Genomic DNA, 21,255 nt, shown 5'->3' on the forward strand with positions numbered 1-21,255 from the left:
AAAAAAACTACCATACACTGTCCTGAACATGCCACTTGCCACTAAAAGATGGTGTAGGTCTTTAGTATAGTGATTTGAAAGGTCTGCTGAGAGAAAGGTAAAAGTTTTAAAGGAAGGTCACCATGTAACAGTCATGGTGTCAGAAACCATGTCAAACCTTTTTTGAGACAGAGGATGGACCAAATGTCCTCTTGGTGCTCTTTCCTGCACTGGTTCTTGTCATGACTCTATGATTATTCAGCTGCTATGACAGTTTGAAAGTTCAGTTTTAATTCCTGAAATAGAAAAATGTCTTTCATTCTGCTTGGAAGTGTAACACACATAATGTTTCATCTGGTGGAACCAGATGAAGACCTGTAAAAGCTGTGGTCATGTAGGGACCTCAGCTCTTCAGTAAGTCCCAGCCATAGCCTGGGACATAGACATGTCATGGACAGCCTCATGGACAGCCATACATACATCTTCTGGCCATGAGCAGCACAAAGAAAGGCATGATTTATCTTAGCAAAAACATCTCTACATTATTCACCAAAAAAAGGTCGTGGGTCTGGTGGAGATTTCTGTGGAGCTTCTTTCTGCACTTTAAGGTATTCTTAGCAATTGACCTTAACAACTGATTGAGCTTCCTCTTTTGCAGCAGGACCCAAGCAATAAATCAGACTGGTGTGCTGGAAAGAGAGAATTTAAGTGTATAGGCAGGGATGGTGGTGGAGCAAACTGCAAAGTGCTCTATTAAACATATCACCTCAATGTCTGCCCTCAGAAATTCACGTCTCCAGGGTGATCTTCTCTTTTGAGAAGTGGTCCTTTTTATAAGGCAGGAAGCAGTAGGTATGCTCTTATCTCAGTCAAAGAGTTTCCTACGCAGTGCCAACAGTTATTCAGCAGTACTCATTATGCAGGTGAGCTACATCACAGTGCTGCTACTCTGCAACACTCTGCAGATCTCTATGCACCATGTGCACAATGTCTGAAATATAAGCAAATTTATGCTGCACTCATCCTTTTTGTGGTTATTAGTGTCACTTAGTATCATCTTCCTCCAGCAAATTGACTCACCAAGCAAAATGCACAAGTGCACTTTAAAGCGGATCACATTATCACGCCTACTTCTTCTGAAGAGCCAAGTGTCATTACTACTTTTCACAAGGAATAACTGCCTAAACTGTTTCACATTCTGCTGTGCATCAACAGTGCTCTTCCTCCACTCAGTTTGCAGTTCAGAAGAGTGATGGAACAGTAATGCATGTCTATCTCATTGTTCTACATGGAGAGATAAAATCTAGTGCTCACTTTATGCCTCTTTAAAAGTTAGGGTATTTGTTTCTGGAGTCTCTTCATCAAGATGTGCAGTTGTATCTCATCTCTAAGGCCCTGATCATATTTCAGGTGCCAACAAGGCATTTGTATTAAAATCACTGTGTTTACTCAAAAAGCATATTAGAGGTTTCTCTCTCAGCACTACTGATAGATGACATATCCCAACTGCACAGTTGATTCCACAGTCCGGTATAGACAGAAAGGACTAATGATGGCCAAGTGCAGACAGGTTTTTGCCTCTAAAAGATTTTTGCATTATTCACTAGCACTCTTTCTTCCTCTGTGTGTGGTCTTTCTAGAAGGCAGATGGAGTATCAAAGAAATACAAGGGTGCAGACTGTTAAATGTTAAGATTATGACTAAAACCATGAACTTGAAACCAGGAAATAAAATATCAGAAAGAGGAACTTTGGCTAAGAAACAGAGTGAGAAGAGATGCTAAGGGTCAAAATTGAGAACAACCAGCAATTTACTAAGCTGAAGAGCAAAGCCAGAGCCCAGTAAAGCTCCATATTATACATTTAGAGCTGAGATAAGCTGCCAGTGCTTGAGCTAAGGACAAACTATGGCCACTCAATGTCCAGAGATGAGAGTTAAATAAACCAGAAAATAACCAAATGGATAAAGTTGTAGCCAGGGATTACATTATGCAACCACACATTGAGAGAGCTTCTTATGCTTAATTGCTACAGCTGTGTCTACCCAAAATTTTATGTGGGTCACCAGCCTTCTGGGACACTTCCTGTGGTAGCCTGGTGGCCTTTTGCACTTTGCTCAGGAGTGCTTGTCAATAGGCTATCAGGAAAACCACCAAAGTAGACACTTGAGCTCAGATCTCAGTGACTTTTGATGGGACTGACTGAACTTTGTGCTTTTAAAAATCCACCCCTTGTTCTCTGCAAAGTGGTGGCTTCCCATGTAGTCTGTTAAGCTTACAGCTATGAATGTTTTCTTGACCTCTTCTCACTCATTATCACGTCACTTAATGTCATGGCAAAAGAAGGGTAATGATTCTTTTTTTTTTTGCAGTTGTAGCTAAAATGCTGCTAGAGTAGAGGGTATGTGTTGGCCAAGGTCTTTATTATGCAACTGTATGCAGATCACTGTGAATTGCATCGTCCATCTAGTTCAGTGATGCAGCACCAAGGTCACTGGGCAGTTTTAAGCTAATGATGTGACCATAAGTCTAATAAATGTGCTTGGTAATCACAGCGAATGTATTGTCATTGTTGCAGATGTTATTCTTTCAAAAGCACTCGGCAAACAACTAAAACACAGCCCTTGTGTTTGCTTTGACCTCTCCTAAGCATTCACCACCAGGAACATTGAGGAGACGAGATTGTTTAAGAAGACAAGTCATGGCCTACAGCTACAGAATTGGTACTGCTCATGGCATTCTTGCAGTTTGCTTAGAATAAGTAGACAAAAGGCTAACTGAACATGAATCAGTGAAATTTTGAGAGAGAGTAGATCTTGGAAAGGAACATATCCATGACTGATACCAACACAGGTAGAGATTGATTTCTTATTACAATGACCTGGGCAGGATGACATTAATTATGCAGTTGATTTTTGTAGCCATCGTGCTTCAGTAACCCATTATTTGCTGATCCAGTAGCCTTTTCTTATCTTTTAGGAAATACATTAACCAGTAAATGCATTGTGTCATCATGAGCTTAGTCATTATGTGCAGCAATTCCCCACAGGGCTTCTCAAATGCTGCAATTTCTGTTTCTTTGGAATGATATACAATGTCTCCCAGGCTGGGTTCAACAGATGGTTGATATTATGCCCTGAAAAGTGGCAATCTACTGTTCAGAACTGGATGTAGCTCCAGTGTCTTTCACCCTATCATATATATGCACATCTCTATTTTTACACATGTGTATGGATATCATATATTTTATGTACATCATGTATTCTTATCTGCCAGGCATGAAGAAGCCAAAATGGCCTGACCACTAAATATGCTCTTGACAATAAGGAAAAAAAAGGAAATTTAAAACAGGCATAATTTCTTAAATACTTTCTTCATTTATACTGATTATTGATAGGAATAAAGATGAGTAATTCAGCCTTACTGTAAAATTTACTTAAGATCCTTCAGTGAACAGAAAACGCCAATATGTGAAGATGGTTGTTTAGCAAGGCACTGAAATAAAGTGGTGGCAGGAGAGGTCTAAGTCAAGACACAGAGCTGTCTTTTCTCATTCTCAAATGACATAAACAACACAGTCATGAAATGAGGTCACTGTTTTGTATGTAAGCCCTCTGTGGCTTCTAAGCTACAAAAACTAGGAAAATATTACCCTTTTCTCATGGAGCTTTTTCACTAAGAAGCACAGCATGTGCCCAATTCAATGTTTCAGCAGCTTTCTGTGCTCAATTCAGCTTACCAACAGTTAAACCATTCTAGGCCATATTAGAACCTATTAGAGATGACATGTGACAAGATGATTTTTGATAAAGATGGGAACTTTGGTACTACAGAAGTGGCCAGGGAGAGGAGGTCTCCGGATGCAGCCTGACATTTTGCCAGCAGCTTCTAGCCAGTTATAAAACCATTTTATTGCCCTTGCACAATCAGCCACATGCTACAGTTTCCTCTCACTCAGAATATGTTCACTTTCATACCCCCCTGCATTTAGTTGCAATAGAACAGCAAAATGTTTCTATTACAGCTGAGTGCTGCATGCTTTTTTCTGAGGGTGACCTTGAATATGCCTGGCACACAAGAAGTGCAGTGGAAGGCAGGGGAACACTTTGTCTCCTACACCTCTGTCGTGCTGCCTGTGTCCAACACTTATATCACACTTTGAATTAAAAGAAAGGACCTATGTAAATTCCCATTTTTGTGTGTGAGTGCACATTCAGAACATTTCATGTGCATGCTATGAAGAACAAGTATCCAAAGACAGATTAGAAAATGTCACTCTCCAAAACCATAATTATTTTTCCCTTTATGTTCTGAAGATTATTGGTAAGTCTCATGATTTTTTTTAACTCTTTGGGGTGGGAAGCCTGAATTAAAATCAGTATGTGATCCATTACTATTTTATAATCCTTTCTTTTGCAAGCTGAAAGCAACAGTTTGCCAACCTTGTATTTAAACTTTCATGGAAAAATATGAGGGGGTTAAATAAGAGGGCCCAAGCAAGAGAAAATACAAGAAAGCAAGATGGTGCTGGGAAAGCCTGTCCAGAGAGTCAGAACAAGAGCTTATTACCAAATATACATGGATTAAACTGATCTTAGTTAATATAATAACATTTATTTTTTCATGAACTAACAGTTTGTGATAGTAACCATAATATTTTTAGATTTAGGAAGAAAACACAAGAAAACCTGGTCTGAAACATCACCATGGCTATTCTGACCTTCAGAAAGGAGAGCTGGGTAATAATGAGGAATCTTGTTTCAAAGAAGTAGAAGGACATCTAAGACAGTTTAACCCTCTCAGTCAGCACAGACTCCTGAGGGACACCACGCTGGGAGCACAGCACCAGCAGGTACCACTTACTGGAAATCCCTTGGGAACAGGAAAAAGGAAATTGGCACAGAAAAACAGTAAAGCAAGGGAAATTACTGGAATTAAGTTTTTAGCATTCAAAATTATGAAGATGTGTCTCAGTGAAGAAAAAGAAGTTACAAATTCTAAGAAAATAAATATAAAACAATAATTAGATTACCATTTGCTTTTGTAAACGTTGTGGCAAAATTTCAAGGTGTTTATCTTCCCCACAAGTAATTTGACTTGTCTATGACATCAAAAGACAAATTGATGGCTCGATTCACTGCTTAACCTGTGATTCATATCATGCAGATCAGTATGAGAATGAACATGAAGTGCTGCAGAATAGAGCCATTTTATACTTGTTTTAGACAGTATGAATGATAATAGGCAATGTAGGACAAAAATGGATCTAAATGTTTCTAAACCATCTTTTCTAAACTCTAAAACTAGTGCAACCATATGAATCTGTCCCCATTCAGACATGAGAATGCCATTAATGGATGGTAAATCAAAGCCCCTGATTTTTATATCCATACCCTGCAGTCACTTGACATGTTTATCTGTGTCTTATTACTCCCTGATAGATTTACTCCCTCATACAGCAGGGCCAAAGTTGTCATGTTTACAATTGCTGATCTTCCAAATTCACACAATTCCCACTTACATGCAAATAGATCCTGCCTAGTTATAGCCACAATTTGCTCCAGGGTTGTGCCTCCAATTTGGCCTCTCTGTTCCCATTTTCATAGCTTTGCAGTAAAGAAATGGATAAATGCAGCATTTTTTCCCTAAATGAGTTGTGATTTTTTAGGGAGTTAGCTAAGTATACATTACTTTTGTTTACTTCTCATGACCTTTAGTCTGAACTAGTTCAGCTGGAATTCAACAAAATGAATTCCAGAATGGTTTGCATAAGAGTTCTTAAAAAAAACCCAAACAAATATGATAGTAATGGGAAATATTTTTACCAAAGGCTCTTGCAATTCAGGAAGAGAGTCACTAGCTTGAGGACAAACTGATAGTCTAATTTACCTCTGACCTGAAAAGGATTAGGAATACAATTACTTTTGTGTATTCTTGAGCAGCTTTGCCATACTAAGCTTCTGCCTAAGTGCTTGCAGCCATCAGGACCCTCTGTCCCAGAATCACTCACCCTCTGTCTAGGAAGAAAATATTTTGTAAACAAATCACCAAAGTGTTCAAAACAATCAACTGAGAATAATCAAGATCATAAGAATATGCATCAAGAAGAGAGACACCATAAGACACTGAAGAAATAATCTGCTACCATTTATTTCCCTCACATTTCCATTTATTTAATCTATTTACTTTTCCTAGCTCTTTCTACACCTACCTTCATTTTCTCTACTACTTCATACATAGATTTTTTTCATATTGTGACTGCACCCATCTCCAATTTCTCTTGATGGCTCAATGTTTCTAATACTATATTTTAAAATATCATCTTCTGTATTCTGTGCTTTATTGCCATTATATAAATGTTTGGTTCCCCTAAAACTAAAAACAGCAAATAGATTTTTGAGGGGCTGATACAATTATGAAGATTTGCATTTTCTCTGTTCAAATACAGTTCTGCCTTTCAGGAGACATTTTTAAGGGTTACCTTTGTTTTGTGTGGTGCTTTCCTGCAGTTACAGCAGCAGTGGTTTAATGAAAATTTTAAAATATAAATCGACTGTATATTAAAAACAGTACAATGGTGTTTTGGATACCAGCACCTCTTTAAAAAAAAATGAAAAAAGAAAAACCAAGACAACATTCCTATGTTCCCTCTGTTTTATCAGCCTGTTCTTGGTCAGTTCTTCAATGCCACAGAACAGGGTCACTCAGCCTTCTGTCACAAAAAGAAAAAAATTACCCAAACCCAAACATACAAATTCTGGATATTAATTAGTAATTATATAAGATGGCAAGTTGGTTTTTTAAAAACAAATAAATATGCATTTTTGCTTGATTTACTATGTCCATTAAATATTTACATAATTGCATTCTAGTTACTCTCTAGCATATGTATTATATCATAAATACTCAGAACAGAATGTTTTATTTTAATTATAATTTATTTCTTTTTTTTTCTTCACTTTTACTACTTTCTCAATACAATTTCTCTTCTTTAAGCTCTGAGATTGTCAAAACACCTTTGTTTTAAGGCCATCTACCAGTTAGCTTAATTTTTTTATTTCATTATCAGCCATTTGGAAAAAAAACAGTAAGTCATAGAATCTAATTTTGCTAATGGAACTTAACTCTAGGCAATCTGAAAATAAGTAAATAAACCCTTGCCCCTTCAACAACTATAAACAGACTGTAAGAAGACTACCAGAAAATGCATCTCAGAAAATTGTTAGAAGTGCAAAAAGTCCATAAAGTAAAGCACATGGGTATGCAATCAGGAGCTGCTGTCCTTCCATAGCCAATGCAGATGTAAAAATTTTGGAGGCTGACAAACTGCACCATCCAATAACAAACAGAGCTAACACAGTTCCTGGGATCCCCCTAGGAGAAAACAAAAAAACACAAAAGAAACATGACAGAGTCCACATATTATTAAATGTAGCAATAATTTTACCACATCTTACCAAACTCAAGTTCATTTCTAGCAGCATGTTGTTGATTCGTAACACCCAATGGAAGAACCAAGAACTAACTGACATAATGAAAGCCAAGCATGAGAGCAAATTAAAATTGTAACCATAAACAAAAAAGGAATTTTTTGCATTCAGCATGGATAAAACTTTCATCAGAAGTACTGCTAAAAGGACTGTACATTTACAAATAAATCTTCTCAGCCTCCAGCAGATGCAGCTGTTAAAGTTTAATATTAAATTTAGCCAAGTTCCTATTTCAGCCAAAATCATCTTACAGAAGATGTTAGGTTCTAAAATGACACTACAGACCAACTCTTCCATCAGGAAGCCTGATGATCTGGAGAATTGCATTTTTGTAACACAGAGAACAAATTTTAGGTGTGTCTTAGACACTCAGGAGAGGCTCTGGAAGACTCACACCAGCTGGATAGGTAGAAAGGTCTCCCAGGAAAAAGCTTGACTGGCCTTTTAAAAAAGGGAGCACACTGGGCCCAAAGTAAGGAGTGGGAAAAGAACCACCAAGGAAAAATATTTTTCTTATCTTGGCACCCTTTTCTACACACTGAAAGGACCATGACTTTACATCCTACCTCTTGGAGACAGCTGAGCCCTTTTGAAGTCGTGCCCCCTTTCAGGAGCAGGGAGCCTGGAGAGCTGATAATATCGGGACTATAGTTAAAAGCCCACTGAAATACTTCTCCAGATTACAGAGGGCTCCCTATTAAGCCCTGTGGGAACAAAATCTTTCCAATAAATAATGTTTAACATATGCTTTATTTGCACTCTATTTGCAGCCTGCTTCTGTAAAATGCATGAGATCATGTACATAATACACTGCTGAAGTACATAATGAGAGAGCTGTTTTACACACTTTTGCCGTGTCAGTCTCAAGGACCTTGAGAAAGAATAAACCTCTGCCACTTCCTAAAGGCCTTCCTGGTGCCCCACTCTTCCAAAGCATCAGCATAACAGAAGCAGAAGGGAAAAACAGTATGTGTATACGTAGTCAGGTAGGTCCTTTTATCAGAAATTATCTCCACTGATATAATTATTGCAACTAAACCACGATGAATAAAGCTGTCCTTATGTAATTGACTTAGTTTACCTAATGCCTTCACATCACATAAAACAGTTGATTTCTTAGCAATTGAGTCACCAGGCCAATAAGGTACTTGGTGTTGTCAGCTCTTGGGCCTTTGAGGGAGGAAGGAAAGAATTGATTTTATGGTGACTCAGCACCTCATTGCAACTTCAACAAGTTAAAAATAAAACATTAAATGCCATGTGATTTAATATCCTCAGTTTAAGTGTTTTTTAAACCCATATAGTGACATCTAGTGAAATTCCATTGGCTTTGCAAAGCAAGTTCCTGGCCTCTCCTCCAAGAAGAGATGCTAAGTTGCTCACCTAAACAGTGAGCCAGAAATTCAGAGCTGGGATGGATGGTTTTTTGAGCAGGTACCCAGGCTGGCAGAGAGATGGGGTGCAATAGGAACATACTGTGCAATGACAATTTTCAGCTGACATAATGACTCTTTAGGGGGCTATCACAACATGGCACAATTCAGAGCTGTGGCTGCTCTGCTTGCACTGAAATCCAATGGCCTCTCGTGGTTTGTTCCAGGTCTGGCAGAGAGCAGGATGGAAAGGTGGCATAAAAATCATATCAGAATCAAGGGTACCGCTGTGCATTTACAATATCTTTGCTCTAACAATGTGTTACTGCTAAAAATAATGGTATGGCAGAGGGCTTTGTGTCTGGCATGTCCATGAGGGTCAAATCCTCTAGCCTGGGAGAAGGGCCAAAAGCATGTCATGCTTTTAGTGACCAAGAGGACTGGGGCTGTCCTGATGTGAGATTGAGATGGAGGGACATGTGACTGGATCCTTTCCACTTCTCCTTCTCTCACATCCTGCAGATGGTGTCACCAAACGGGTCCTTTGCATCACCTTAGGTCTAAGAACCTCTTTCTTCATGCTCACATTCATTCCTTCATTGTTTAGTTAAGGAAGTAGCTTTACCAGTCTGTTTGGGGATTTGATATTAGAGGATTGTTGCTGCTTCCTGCAGGAAAAAACGCTATTGATGTTTCTCCCAGATAGATGGCCTAATAAACTTGGGCTCACACATGAAATAGCATAGATAGACACAAACAAATCTAGTTCCATGCAAATTTGAATAAGAGTACTGGTTTTCTCCTTAGTACTATTCACTACCCCAAGTGTTCCATATTTTGCTTTATTTAGTTACAAGGAAATAGCTAATCATGAAAATTGAAAATTATTAGATTACTATGTATCTTTGCCACAGATGAGTGCACTGTCTTATGTATATTATTGGTGAAAAAAAATCAGATTATTTTTTTGAATTTTGAAATAGAAGTAATGTTTCTGTAAATATTTTTAAAAATCATGAAGGTACTGCTCTTTCTTTTACCATTTAAAATATTTTTTTAATTAAAAATAATGAAATGTACATTGGATTTAAAAGCTGCCACTTAATAACATGTTTGCAATAATTAACCTTGGTGCTTGCTGTGTTCAAGCAGTTTCATATACCAAATGAGAAAGGACTGCAGAACCCTGTCAATAGGTATTTAATGTTATCAATACATTTTAGAAATAGCAGTTCAATTTTGTAAGGGCTATTACATTTTAGTACTTATAGATTTTCAAAATATATGCTTTCTGTAAATTCACAGCATTTTACAAATGTGTAGTGTGTGCTTGGGGATTCCATGTACAGAAAACAGTACCCTGCACAGTTGTAACAGCTGGTTTGGAATTCACCCCATCTGTCTTACAATTATGTATCTGCACATTTTATTAGGCTGGATTATTAAACAGGTTAATCAAGAAAATATGGGAAGTGTAGGAGAACAGAGAATAAACAGCCTTTTCAGTGTCACTGTCATCCATCTTATCAAGGACAGCTCAGAACAACTTTAATACATGGAATATGGTCAGGTTAAGCCATCATAGCTCCACAGAAACATGCAACAAGAATTTTGCCAGAACTTCATTCCACCATAGAATTTCCTTTAAAAAACAAACAAACAAACATCAACAACAACAATATATATACATGCATATGTAAGAATGATGCTTTTCCAAAGCAAACAAACAGGGGCATTTTCTTGTTCGTCATCTGCTAGGTTCCATATGTTACAGACTGGAGAGGTAAAAATATGAGAGAACAAAAAAGACTAAGGAGGGAAACCATCATTAATAATATGTTAACAATAGGTAAAAGCACGACTCAAGGCCTTCAGGCAAGATTTGGAAGTTGCTTTTACTTTGCTGTGTGTGAACAGGGAGATAAACGCTGTGTCTCAAAGGGCTTACTGAACGGCTTGCCAAAAATTTCCTATTCAGAGAATATGACTGAACAACCCCCACTTATGCACAGATACATACACCACTACACATTTGCTTTTTCTAAGTATTCAGTTATTTTCAGGCTTGCAATTGTACCACAATTATACCTCAGAATATACAAGTCTACTATACCTTAAACGCTTGTCCTAATTCTCCACATCATTAAGGGTTACTTGGCTATTTCATTCTGTCACACAGAATTCAGTAAGAAAGGAAACACAAAGATGGGAGGCCTGAGCTTTGAACAAAAAAGAAACAAAAGAACCAGCTATATAAACCTGAAATCCAGCAGTTGCTTTTATAAATGCTACCTGAGTTTGGCCACTGTTTGCTCTGCAAAACAAAAATCACAGCTGAAGCTGCTACAAAAATCAACAGCACTCAGTCCAAGCAGAAAGCAGTGGAATTAAAGACTTGCATCAAAATGAATGTATACCAGCCCTCTCAAATACAGTCCAGTTTTGGCTGTTTCCACTTATACATACAAACAAAATGGTGCTACAATTTCAGAAACCAAAATTTACTACATGACCACTTATAGAAGTCCTTCATAGGACTCCTGTAGCCACAGAGTGGTACTTACTGCAGGGAGAAGAGAACTGCAGAGGAGGACAGGATGACCATGGGCAGCAGGCAGTAGCCCAGGACACTTGCAACGCACCCGTGCGAGACTCCCAAGTCGCTCATCAGGTTCAGCAGGGCATGCATGGCAAGGCACCCCATGGCACTCATCCCATACACGTAGCCAAAATGAACTTTTCCTGCCTGGAATAAATATGAGGAAGCCTGAGGCGGCAGAAGTGAGCAGCGATCACAAAGTGCTAGCAGAAGATGGATTTAGGTTTAGGTTTGTTTCTTCTTGTTGTTGACACTCTCTCTGCTTCATCCACATCAGTTCAGTTGTGAACCACAGATGATACTTTTGGGTGATTTTTTGCATAAAAATAATTTCCAAGGTACAACTGACAAAATGTGCTTGCTGCTAACTTAAAGTTACAAGATTCTCAGTCTTACTGCCACTGGGCTCTGAACACAACTGAAATTGGTTGGGAGACTTGGGAAAGTTTAACTGGCAACAAACTAAAAAGAGATTATAGAAAGCATATTTTAATCATTAAAAATCAGTTTAGGCTCAGGAAACATCTTTTCAATAAGGGTATATGGGGCAGTGAAAAAGTGTCCTAAGTAATATGATGACTCAAGTTACCTGATATGCTTCACATTTTATTACAAACCTTCAGCTTTAAACAGGTCTACAAAAAATTAGGAAAATTTTGCCTAAGCTATGGTGTTTTTCAGGGCAAATATGGCTGTTCTTCCCCTTGACTACCATGAGAAAGATACATCTCTGTACTTAGACCAATAGAACATGTTCATTTCAACATAAAACTCAGTAGTAACTGTCAGCTTGTGTTCTTTTTTTGTTCTAACGAATGAAAAAAATCCTAGGTTTTATTCCTTTGTTTGAATTTATTGCCTATGAAAGGTACCAGCCTGGCAGCCTGGAGCTTGATGTTTTCTAATTTATACACAAAGCCAGTAAAACAGGCAACTGTGGCCACAGCACCACCAATTCCTTCATCTTCTGCCATCATTTTGAAGGATCACCTCCAGGCATAAGGGCATTGCTCACTCCCCAAAATAAACAGTCACAAAAGACTGTTAAATATGTTTTTGTCTCTCTCCAACCTTCTAAAAAATTAAATACTGAATGTTGGCTATGCAATACTGTCATTTTCACATCTGTACATCAGAAAAACATCCATAAATCAGAAACCTGTTTTTTTTTTTTTTTTCTTGGAATTTTGTATCCTGATGATAGAATGCACCTATGAAGGAGAAAGCTCATACCTGGAGCTTAACCATTAGCTCAGAACCATGAAGTAAACTTGTCAAATGAAGGGCCACTATGCATCACCTTCCTGACACGTGATAAGGTGCATGTACATACATAAAACACAAGTGTTTGTTCATACATGTACACACACCCAATTTACATGTTGCACACACTATATATTATCTATATATATATATATTACATATGATAAATCACATAAGACTCTAAACCAACAGATGGTCTCAGTTTCCTAATAATGCTGTGGCTTATGGTTGGATTCTACTGTGATGGATTTGGAAGAAACTTTGTTGAAGCTTTTATCATGTTTTGTGACACTTGCTAGTTTATCTCCCAGGATGGCTAAGGAGGATTGAGAAGACCTCTGACTTTACTTATTCATACATTTTAATGAAATCTAGGGGAAATCAACTTTGAGGAGCCTTCTCTGCCCTCTCTTCCTGTATCCATGCATGTGGAAATTGATCACTGGATGCCAGTGGTATTTGAGCAGGACAGACAAAAAGCAACACCGGAGAAGGCCTCACTTAGTGATGACACAGCTTGGAAGTCCTGCTATTGCAGGCTGGTGGCAGCTCACCAGCTCTTGTTAGAGAGCAGTGCACGAAAGTGAAAGGCAACCTGAGTTAATAAGAACTGACATTCTATCAGCAACATTATCCTGTCTGCAGACTGACCTGGCTCACTGCTGAGATCTTCTATGGTCCCAGTCCTCAAGATTAAGTCAGGTACAGCCAGGTTGCCTACATCCTTCTAGCATCCTGGCCTTCTCCCCATTACTGTCTCCCACATAAAGAATGATCTGTTCCTGAAATAACAGCATAAGAAATCTTCCTATTAGGTACAGATTCTTTTGCTGGCACTTGCATACTAGTGGCATAAAATAATCAGGAAAAATTGCTTGAAGAAATAAAATTAATGATAGCTAGAGATAGCATGGGAGAGCAATACTAGCTCAGATGATTATCAACTAGGATTGCAGTCATTAAGGATGTGTAGTAAGTTTAACACCCACAATGGTTTAGAGCAGCCTTTGCTATACACCAGCTAGGTAAAGTTCTATCTCAAAACAGATGGATCATCCACAATCCATATTTTACTGTTTGTTTCAGTGTATGCAACTGTTCTAAACAGCACTGTTTATTAGCTTAGTTTAAGATTAAAAAATTCCTGAGCCAGAGATGAAGAGAGCACTAGCACCAGCAGGTAGCTGAGATCTATTGGTGAAATGTTGGATTTGTAGTGCAAGGATGTGAGAGAAGAAAAAATAAAAAAAAGTCAGCTGAACATGTTGGTTCTGATTTAAGTCTTACTTAACATATGTAAATATATTGACTCACACACGCAGGAATACTCCCAGTTCACAGTGATGTAAGCAGAACCAGAATCAAGCTTGATTAATCTGACAGGCTTTGATGAATGGAAAGAGCTAAATTTGTCCTGCAGGAGGAGCAAGGTTAGGAGAAAGTCAGACTGTGTTATTGTTTGCATCTGCCTGGATGGTACTACTACCTTTAGCTGAAGCGGATGGGGAAATCTGATTTCATAGAAATGACTGTGTAAAATGCAAAGCAGCTGAGACTTGGACTTCTGCTAAATTTTGTGCTGCCATTGTTTCTCTATCTAAAATGGAGCTGCACTGTTTTACACTAACATGAGGAAGGAAAAGTCCTGCTGCCAGGCTAGCAGCCCTTCCCTCTTTTTCTCTGAAAGAACTGCTACCCTTTGAAGAATATCTTTGCATAATTCTCCATACTTAAAAAGCTGAAACTAAAGAAAATGTATACATTATTTTTAGAAACAAGCTCTCAACCAAATTATGCTCCTGGTGCTATCAGAAGATACTTATTTAAGTACAGAAGGATATCATAGTTTACACAGCTGAAGAGGCACGTTAGGATTCAAATACATCTGAGATAAAATGGTAGCCTGAATTTCTAAGATAAACCCATAGGCTTACTGCTGGGAAGTTATGGAACAAAAACACTGGATTGTGTCAGAGGTGTTCTGCTGCCCTAAAACTGGAGCACTGAAAATACTTGGTCTTCTAATGACACCTAAAATGTGTAATATCCCAGAAAAAGTATGATATTAAAGTTATTTATTTCAATAACAATCGTTCATTATTCATTATAACTGTTGGCTATTCAGGGAGAAAAATCAACAGTAAACATTCATTTTTCTATTCTTTTCTTTTAGCTTTTATTTAATTTTCTTGATTATAATTAATTCAACTCTCTCCTTTTACTACCCTCATACATTTATTTCTCCAGGTGGAAAATAGGCTGTCTTCTCTAGCTTCCCACCTTCTTCTCCTTTTATTCCCTTTCCTCCTGCCCCTTCCACCCTTTTAAAAGATTTTTATTCTTATAGGAACATAAATAATAATACTACTTGTCATTTATATTGCAGTTTGCACATTCAAGGTACTGCACTGACATTACAAACTGAGTAACAACTTTCAAGATTCTTCTGATTCAGCACTATTTATCACAGAGGAAATGGAGAATTAGAGCCCCTTTTCTCCAACCTCAGTGTCAGGGCAATAAAGCCCTTCCCAGAATGGTCCCACCTTATTGCTGTCTGATGAATTGCTGTTGGCAGTCAGAGCTGTACTTCAGCAACACTGGAGAGCCCCTGTTGCCAGTGATGGATAGATAGGTGAATTTGGAGTTCTGTACAACCCTGTTAACCCTTCCTCCTCTAGGAAAGCTATATTCTTAAAGAAGAAGGAGGTCAAATACAGGCTACTATATTTTGTTAAGCAGACAACATAGAATAAAGAATATAAAACAAGAAAGCACTAGCAAAATCTATAGGAAGTTATTGCAGATTTAAGGGTGTAGGGGGAAAAAATACTGTTTCCACTTATTTTTTTCTCCAATTATTATAGTTGTATAAAGATTTCTTTTTAGTCTATGTGTCTCTGCACTCTCTAAAATAACATTGAAAGACAATAATTTCAAAAAAGTAGCAAGAATGTTAGAAAAACAGGACTGGTCTGCTAATCCTTTTTATTCCGTCCTTTAAAACCTGTTCAGAGCCTCTCCAGATTATATATGGCTCAGATCTGTCCATTTGTTCATATTAAATCCCACCCCAAAAGTGGTGCAGTGTCTTCTTTCCACTGGAAGTAATATATCACTTTGCCAGTGTCACCTTTACATTGCATTTAAATTTTATGCAGGTGCTTTCAAAGTAGGAAGAATTTTTAATACATAATCCCAGAACAACTGGCAGCAAATGACTCTTTTTATGCCAGCACTACATCTTCTGCAACTTCACACTCATTATCACCTAGGCATGAGCTTGTTAGAAAATAAAGCCCTGAAGATTTCTGCTACATCCTACCATCAGCAATGTTGCTCCAAGGGCCAAACAGAAAACCATAGGTCCAGTGAGGTCTGTCTCATTCATAATGCTGCCATCTGCAGGCTTCATTGGGTTTAGAACTGTTAATGTTTTTTGCCATATATGCTCAAAATTGATCCCAAGTTCTGCAACAAGAAATTACAGGATTTTGTTATTGCTCACAAGAAAACAACAATTTTACAAAAATACGTTAGACACCACAAATCTGCAAACAAATGCTTCAGATAATATTGTAGGATGACATATTCTGTAGTAGGAACATACTGTCCTTGCATATACCCAGTATATTTGAGAGTCAGCATTCATTCTAAATTGGAATATTAATTTATTGTATCCAATTTCAGACAATGAAACAAAAAATGTCCTCAGCGTTTTTGAGTTAATATTTGTTTTCCCTATACTTAAAACACACATATCTAATGCCACACTAAGATATTGAAAAACACAATAATTAACAATAGCTGTGCAATTGAAGATACTCTACAATGCTGAGGACAGGGATATATGCTTTAATTCTGGAAAATCTGACAAGGAATGTCTCTTAAGCCTGAACTACCAAAACCAAAAATTACATTTGTCCCTTCAAGGCAAATTCATGCTATTTTATATAGTGCCTTATAAGCTTGGGATTTTGTTGTTGGGGTGGTTTTTTTTGCTTTTTTTATTGTTGTTTCTTGTGGGTTTTTTTTGTTTGTTTGCTTGGCTGTTTTTTTGTTGGTTTGGTTTGGTTTTTTGTTTGTTTGGGTTTGTTGTTTTTTTTTTTTGGGGGGGGGGGTATGTTTGCATTTAAAAATAATTAGTGAGGCCCCTGGAAACAGAACAAGATTCTTTCCCATTAAAGGTGATGGGAATCCTGCCCTTAACTTTTCTGGGGAAAAGCTTTATCTTATAACTTCTGGAGAAACACTTCAGCTCTCACGAGTAACTATCTTCCCAGAGATTCTCCAGTAAGGGCAAAGTTAGGTTCAGATTTGATGCCAGAGTGACTGAGACTGACAATGTGTTAGATCTGTTTGGAAAGCCAAGTCTCCATCTTCTTGAGCTCAGCCAAAACACTGGCAGGATATATAAAGATATCCTGCATTAAAATGTTTATTTTTGTGGTACACAGGTAGGAATATCTCTGAAGCCTTGCGGATCACAAGCAGTTGTACTACAATATCCTTTTCCCAGGGTGAACCACATGGGGAGTTAAATGGTTGGAGGTCTTAGAGGTAGAGATGTGGAAGTTATCTGTATCAGAGTGATCTTGCTGGCTTTAAGGCAGTAGTAGTCCTTTCCCAGTAATAAAAATTCCACCTGCCTTCCAATATGCCAAACTAGGAGGCTGAATATGCTTGTTTTACATTATGCTGAAATAATTACAGAAATATTCTCCCTTTTTTTTTCTTTCCTTTTATTTTTAATGTAGCACAAGTTTTTTGCTAGCAACAAAATCAGCCACTAGCATTAGAATGATCAATCATCATAAAAAATGACATTGCTCATATAGTTAAATGATCAACTACAAGAAACTGAAAGAAGCTTTCTCAATTCCTTTTCCACTGAAACAAGCGACTTAGCATCTGAAAACTACGAAATCTATTACTAGATATGCAAAAAAAGATGATTATCCATCTTGATTAATTATAGATTTTCCAATATGTATGCAGGGTAAGCACGAATGTGGGAAACAAATTTGGAAACGTGAATGCAAAACTATTGTTCTGCTGTCATCTAGCGGTGGTACAGTATATCTGCTCTAGGCCATAAGGCTGGATGAATCCATGGCAAATTCAGAGGAGATGGAGGTTTGGGGGTCAAGAACTTTGGCTGAAGCTCCCACGGTGAGAAACCCTGTGGCAATTTCTCTAGTGAGCTCCATTAGCTGGCACAGAAAAGTTAGAGGCACCCCCAGGAGTCACGCGTGTCTTCCGTGGGATCAGTGTTACCTTCTAGCAAAGGAGGCTCCTCGTCAAATCCGTCAGCATAACCGAGCTGAGAAGGAGTGTCGGGACTGTACGCTGGCTGCAAAATCTGACCCGTGTAGCTCTGAGGGGACAGAAGCATGTCTGATGGGACAAAAGCCCCACCTGCAGGTTGCTTTTCTGTCTGGCTCCTAGGACAAGAAGCAAAGCACAGCCAAACTCATAATTACAAAGAAAAAACATCCTAGAGCTACTCACCACATCTCAGGATTTTGTGAGAGACACGGGACCACAGGGGGATGTCTTAAAACACGATTTATTGTTCTTCTGCAGTGTCATGAAGGAATAAGTGCATCTTCACCTTATTTATCAGATGTTCTTGGTCAGTGGTCACAAGACTACAGGTTACAGGGTCTTTTAAAGGTTATTTAGCCAATAAACTTTTGCCACAAAAGAATGTTTTTATTTTCAGACCAATAACTAATTATTTTGTTTTATGCATCTCTGCCGCAGTGCAGACTTTCTTAACCAATCATATAGGAGCACACAAAACTACTTGTTATACCTTAAACTTCTTATTACTTTTTACTTAATTTACTTAATTTACTTAATTACTTCTATATCTTAACTTTAAAACCTTAAAACTTCCTACAACCTAACTTAATGTCTTTGTATTTAAACTCTCATTCTTGCTTATGGCTTTAAATTTGGAAGCCTTTTCCAAGGTCTCAGGTTGAACCCTGTGTTTATTTCTATGTTTGAGCTTGCATTCATAAGATCTTGAGAACTTTCTGTGCCTGGGATTCCTACAACCACCTAATACCTACACTTCGCTTATATTCAGTTTGGGGAGCCTGGAGATTTCCTGGGTACAATCCTCGCTAAGGGTAAGGAGTGTTGAGCTGCTGGCCCTGCCTTGGCCCTCCTGCAGCACCCTCTGCAGCCTGGCAGAGCTCCTTGCCAGCCTGCCAGAACGCTGGAGACCACCACATCCACTTCCAGATTCAGGCACTTCTGAATTTTTTGCCTGGCAAACTGGTGATACTCCTCAGATACTTCCATACTGCAGATTTAGATTTTTTTGCATTGAATTTCAGAAGGATCCTAAAGAATTTCCTGCAATATTGCACCCTAAATTTCACATTTATAACATGAAGCTCACTTACTCCTGCCAGGTAAAAAACCTGTAGCACCTGTACTAATAAAAGTAGCACAAAATCAAATCCTTTATAAGGAAAAATTCACTTATAAACATCCTGCCTTTCTGAATGTCTAGATGATATCTTGAACATCTTTTCTCCTCCTGCAAGCCCCAAAGCCAGCCCCAGAACCACCATCTGTTGAAGACGGAAGCTGAAACAACACCCATACTTACTTTCTGCTTTCACAGAAGTTTTTGTCTGAGCCATAGCTGTTGCAACCTTCCTCTTGGTCCTCTATGGTATAATTAGACTGGTAAAAGTCCAAGTGAAACTGCTCAAAATTTGACATTCTGGTTGGAAAAATGATTGCAAATATCAATAAACAGCCTTTATAACAAGCCTAAATCTATGTTTTAAAGTATCCTAAACTTAAATTAAAATAGCAAACTGTAAAGTCACAAACTCAAGAGAATATTTCTGTAGAAGCTCATGATAATTTGGAAGTAACAAAAAGAAGACCATTCACTTTCTTTAGCTGTAACAAGAGGAATTAATCTGCTGTTACTGTAAATTACAATATATTAATTTAAAAGTGGTATACAAGACTTCTTTTCTTGTTATTGTTACCAAAAATAATGCAATTTTGAAAGATTTATATCTATAACGTAAACTATTGTTTTAAACAGTTCATTTTCCTACTTTCAATAAAAAAAATTGTGATCATAGCTCAATATTTAGAAATTAAGGTTTCAAGAAGTATTTTGGATTTCAAAAGCAATTACTATTCACAGCTGTTTATAGTTTGCATTATATATATGACTCTCATAAAACAAGAGAAAAAAACAGATTTGTCCACAAAAAACTGTGATTTCTCTTCAAGGACACAGCTGGCACATCAGTGGTAGCAGAGAAACATTCTCACTGGCTAGTGATATGACTGGTAAAAGACAGTATACCGGATGATTAAATTGGATTGATGATTGGATGACTCTTTGGTGAAAGAAAACATGTTAAAGCATATCTTTCCTTCCCACTGCATGTGTTTCACCACTTGGCTAGCACTTAGGTAGTTAAATCCCACAGAAAAGTTACATAACCTGACTTGATAACCATAGCTATATCCAATTCACTTAGATTTTCATGTGAGATAGTCATCTCTCCTAACATTTCCCATTTTTTTAACTTTTGTCCTCATTTCCAACTTTCCAAAAGCCATTGGCAAAATATGCTTTGGACCTTGCAGTTATTCTTAGAGTTATCTCAGTATTTATCAAGCACACTCTGCTTGTGGGAAAGATCTTTGCAAATCTCTTCGTAAGATAAAAGTAATAAAGATTAGTATTTCATCAGGGACCTTGAAATGCTGCATATTAGAGTTTCTGATTTTTTTCCCTATTATCAGACTAATCTTTGGGGATCTATTTCCTTATTTTACCTAGAGTTCAAAGTAGAAATTACTCTTATATTATTTTCTTAACTGCTGATCAATTGTGCAGGTTTTCCAAATTTAGAAGAGGAATGATTTTTACATTTTAAATAGTAATTAATAGAAAGTAATTGTACCAAGCTATTTACTGTGGCTTTATTTGGAATTGCACACCACTTAGGCATTCATTCAAAGATTTCACATTGAGCATGATTTAAGAAACTAGTTAGTAGCTCAACCTCAATAGTCAAACTCTAGTAAGTATTTAATGTCCTTTGCTGTCACTATACAAAGTGAAATAATTGCTTTACCAGGTATGGTTAACTGTATAACAGAGTTCAGAAAAGATAAATTTATTTTCCAAAAGAATTTGGAGTTAAGGTTACTTACTTTTTAAGATATTTGGTGAAAACTCCAGTCTGTTGAATTTACATGTTGGAGAAGACCTAAAATATCCTCTTGCTTCAACAGGGATGAGCTTAGTGCTATTTATAAGATTCTAAATTTGATATTTGAACAGATGCACATGAAGGAAAAAAACCTCACAACCTGTCAATATCAGGGCTAGCATTTAACAAGAGCTGACAACAATGGGCAGAGAAGGGTAGGAACCTTTGAGGAAAAATCAACAAAATGAACAAATATTGTTCCATATCTTACAACTCAATAATCTAGATTCCTCCTTAAGTAGGTGTTTATGAAGACCTTGGCAGAGCCCTCATTAGCTGAGCT

The 21,255-nt window shown here is 37.6% G+C and overlaps 1 protein-coding gene across 2 annotated transcripts; it reads right to left on the reverse strand.

The window, feature by feature from the left end:
- Nucleotides 1-5,756: 5,756 nt before the first annotated feature.
- Nucleotides 5,757-20,995, reverse strand: YIPF7 (Yip1 domain family member 7). Of its 2 annotated transcripts, XR_015772680.1 has the most exons (7): nt 20,914-20,995; nt 19,331-19,447; nt 17,980-18,146; nt 16,028-16,173; nt 11,405-11,586; nt 10,954-11,059; nt 7,236-7,351 (listed from the first exon to the last, which is right to left on the reverse strand). XR_015772680.1 is itself a non-coding variant. In XM_005517743.3 (6 exons), the coding sequence occupies exons 2-6, from the start codon at nt 19,444-19,446 to the stop codon at nt 7,189-7,191; spliced, it is 774 nt and encodes a 257-aa protein (XP_005517800.2). In that variant the 5' UTR covers nt 19,447; nt 20,914-20,995; the 3' UTR covers nt 5,757-7,188. The 2 variants fall into 2 exon arrangements, 1 of the variants encoding a protein (XP_005517800.2); XM_005517743.3 differs by lacking the exon at nt 10,954-11,059 and having other exon boundaries at nt 5,757-7,351.
- Between the last annotated feature and the right edge of the window lie 260 nt (nt 20,996-21,255).

The sequence above is a fragment of the Pseudopodoces humilis genome, chromosome 6, assembly GCF_049639895.1.
Source record: "Pseudopodoces humilis isolate 2021_Gansu_Grassland_sample_001 chromosome 6, ASM4963989v1, whole genome shotgun sequence".
NCBI classification, from domain to species: domain Eukaryota; kingdom Metazoa; phylum Chordata; class Aves; order Passeriformes; family Paridae; genus Pseudopodoces; species Pseudopodoces humilis.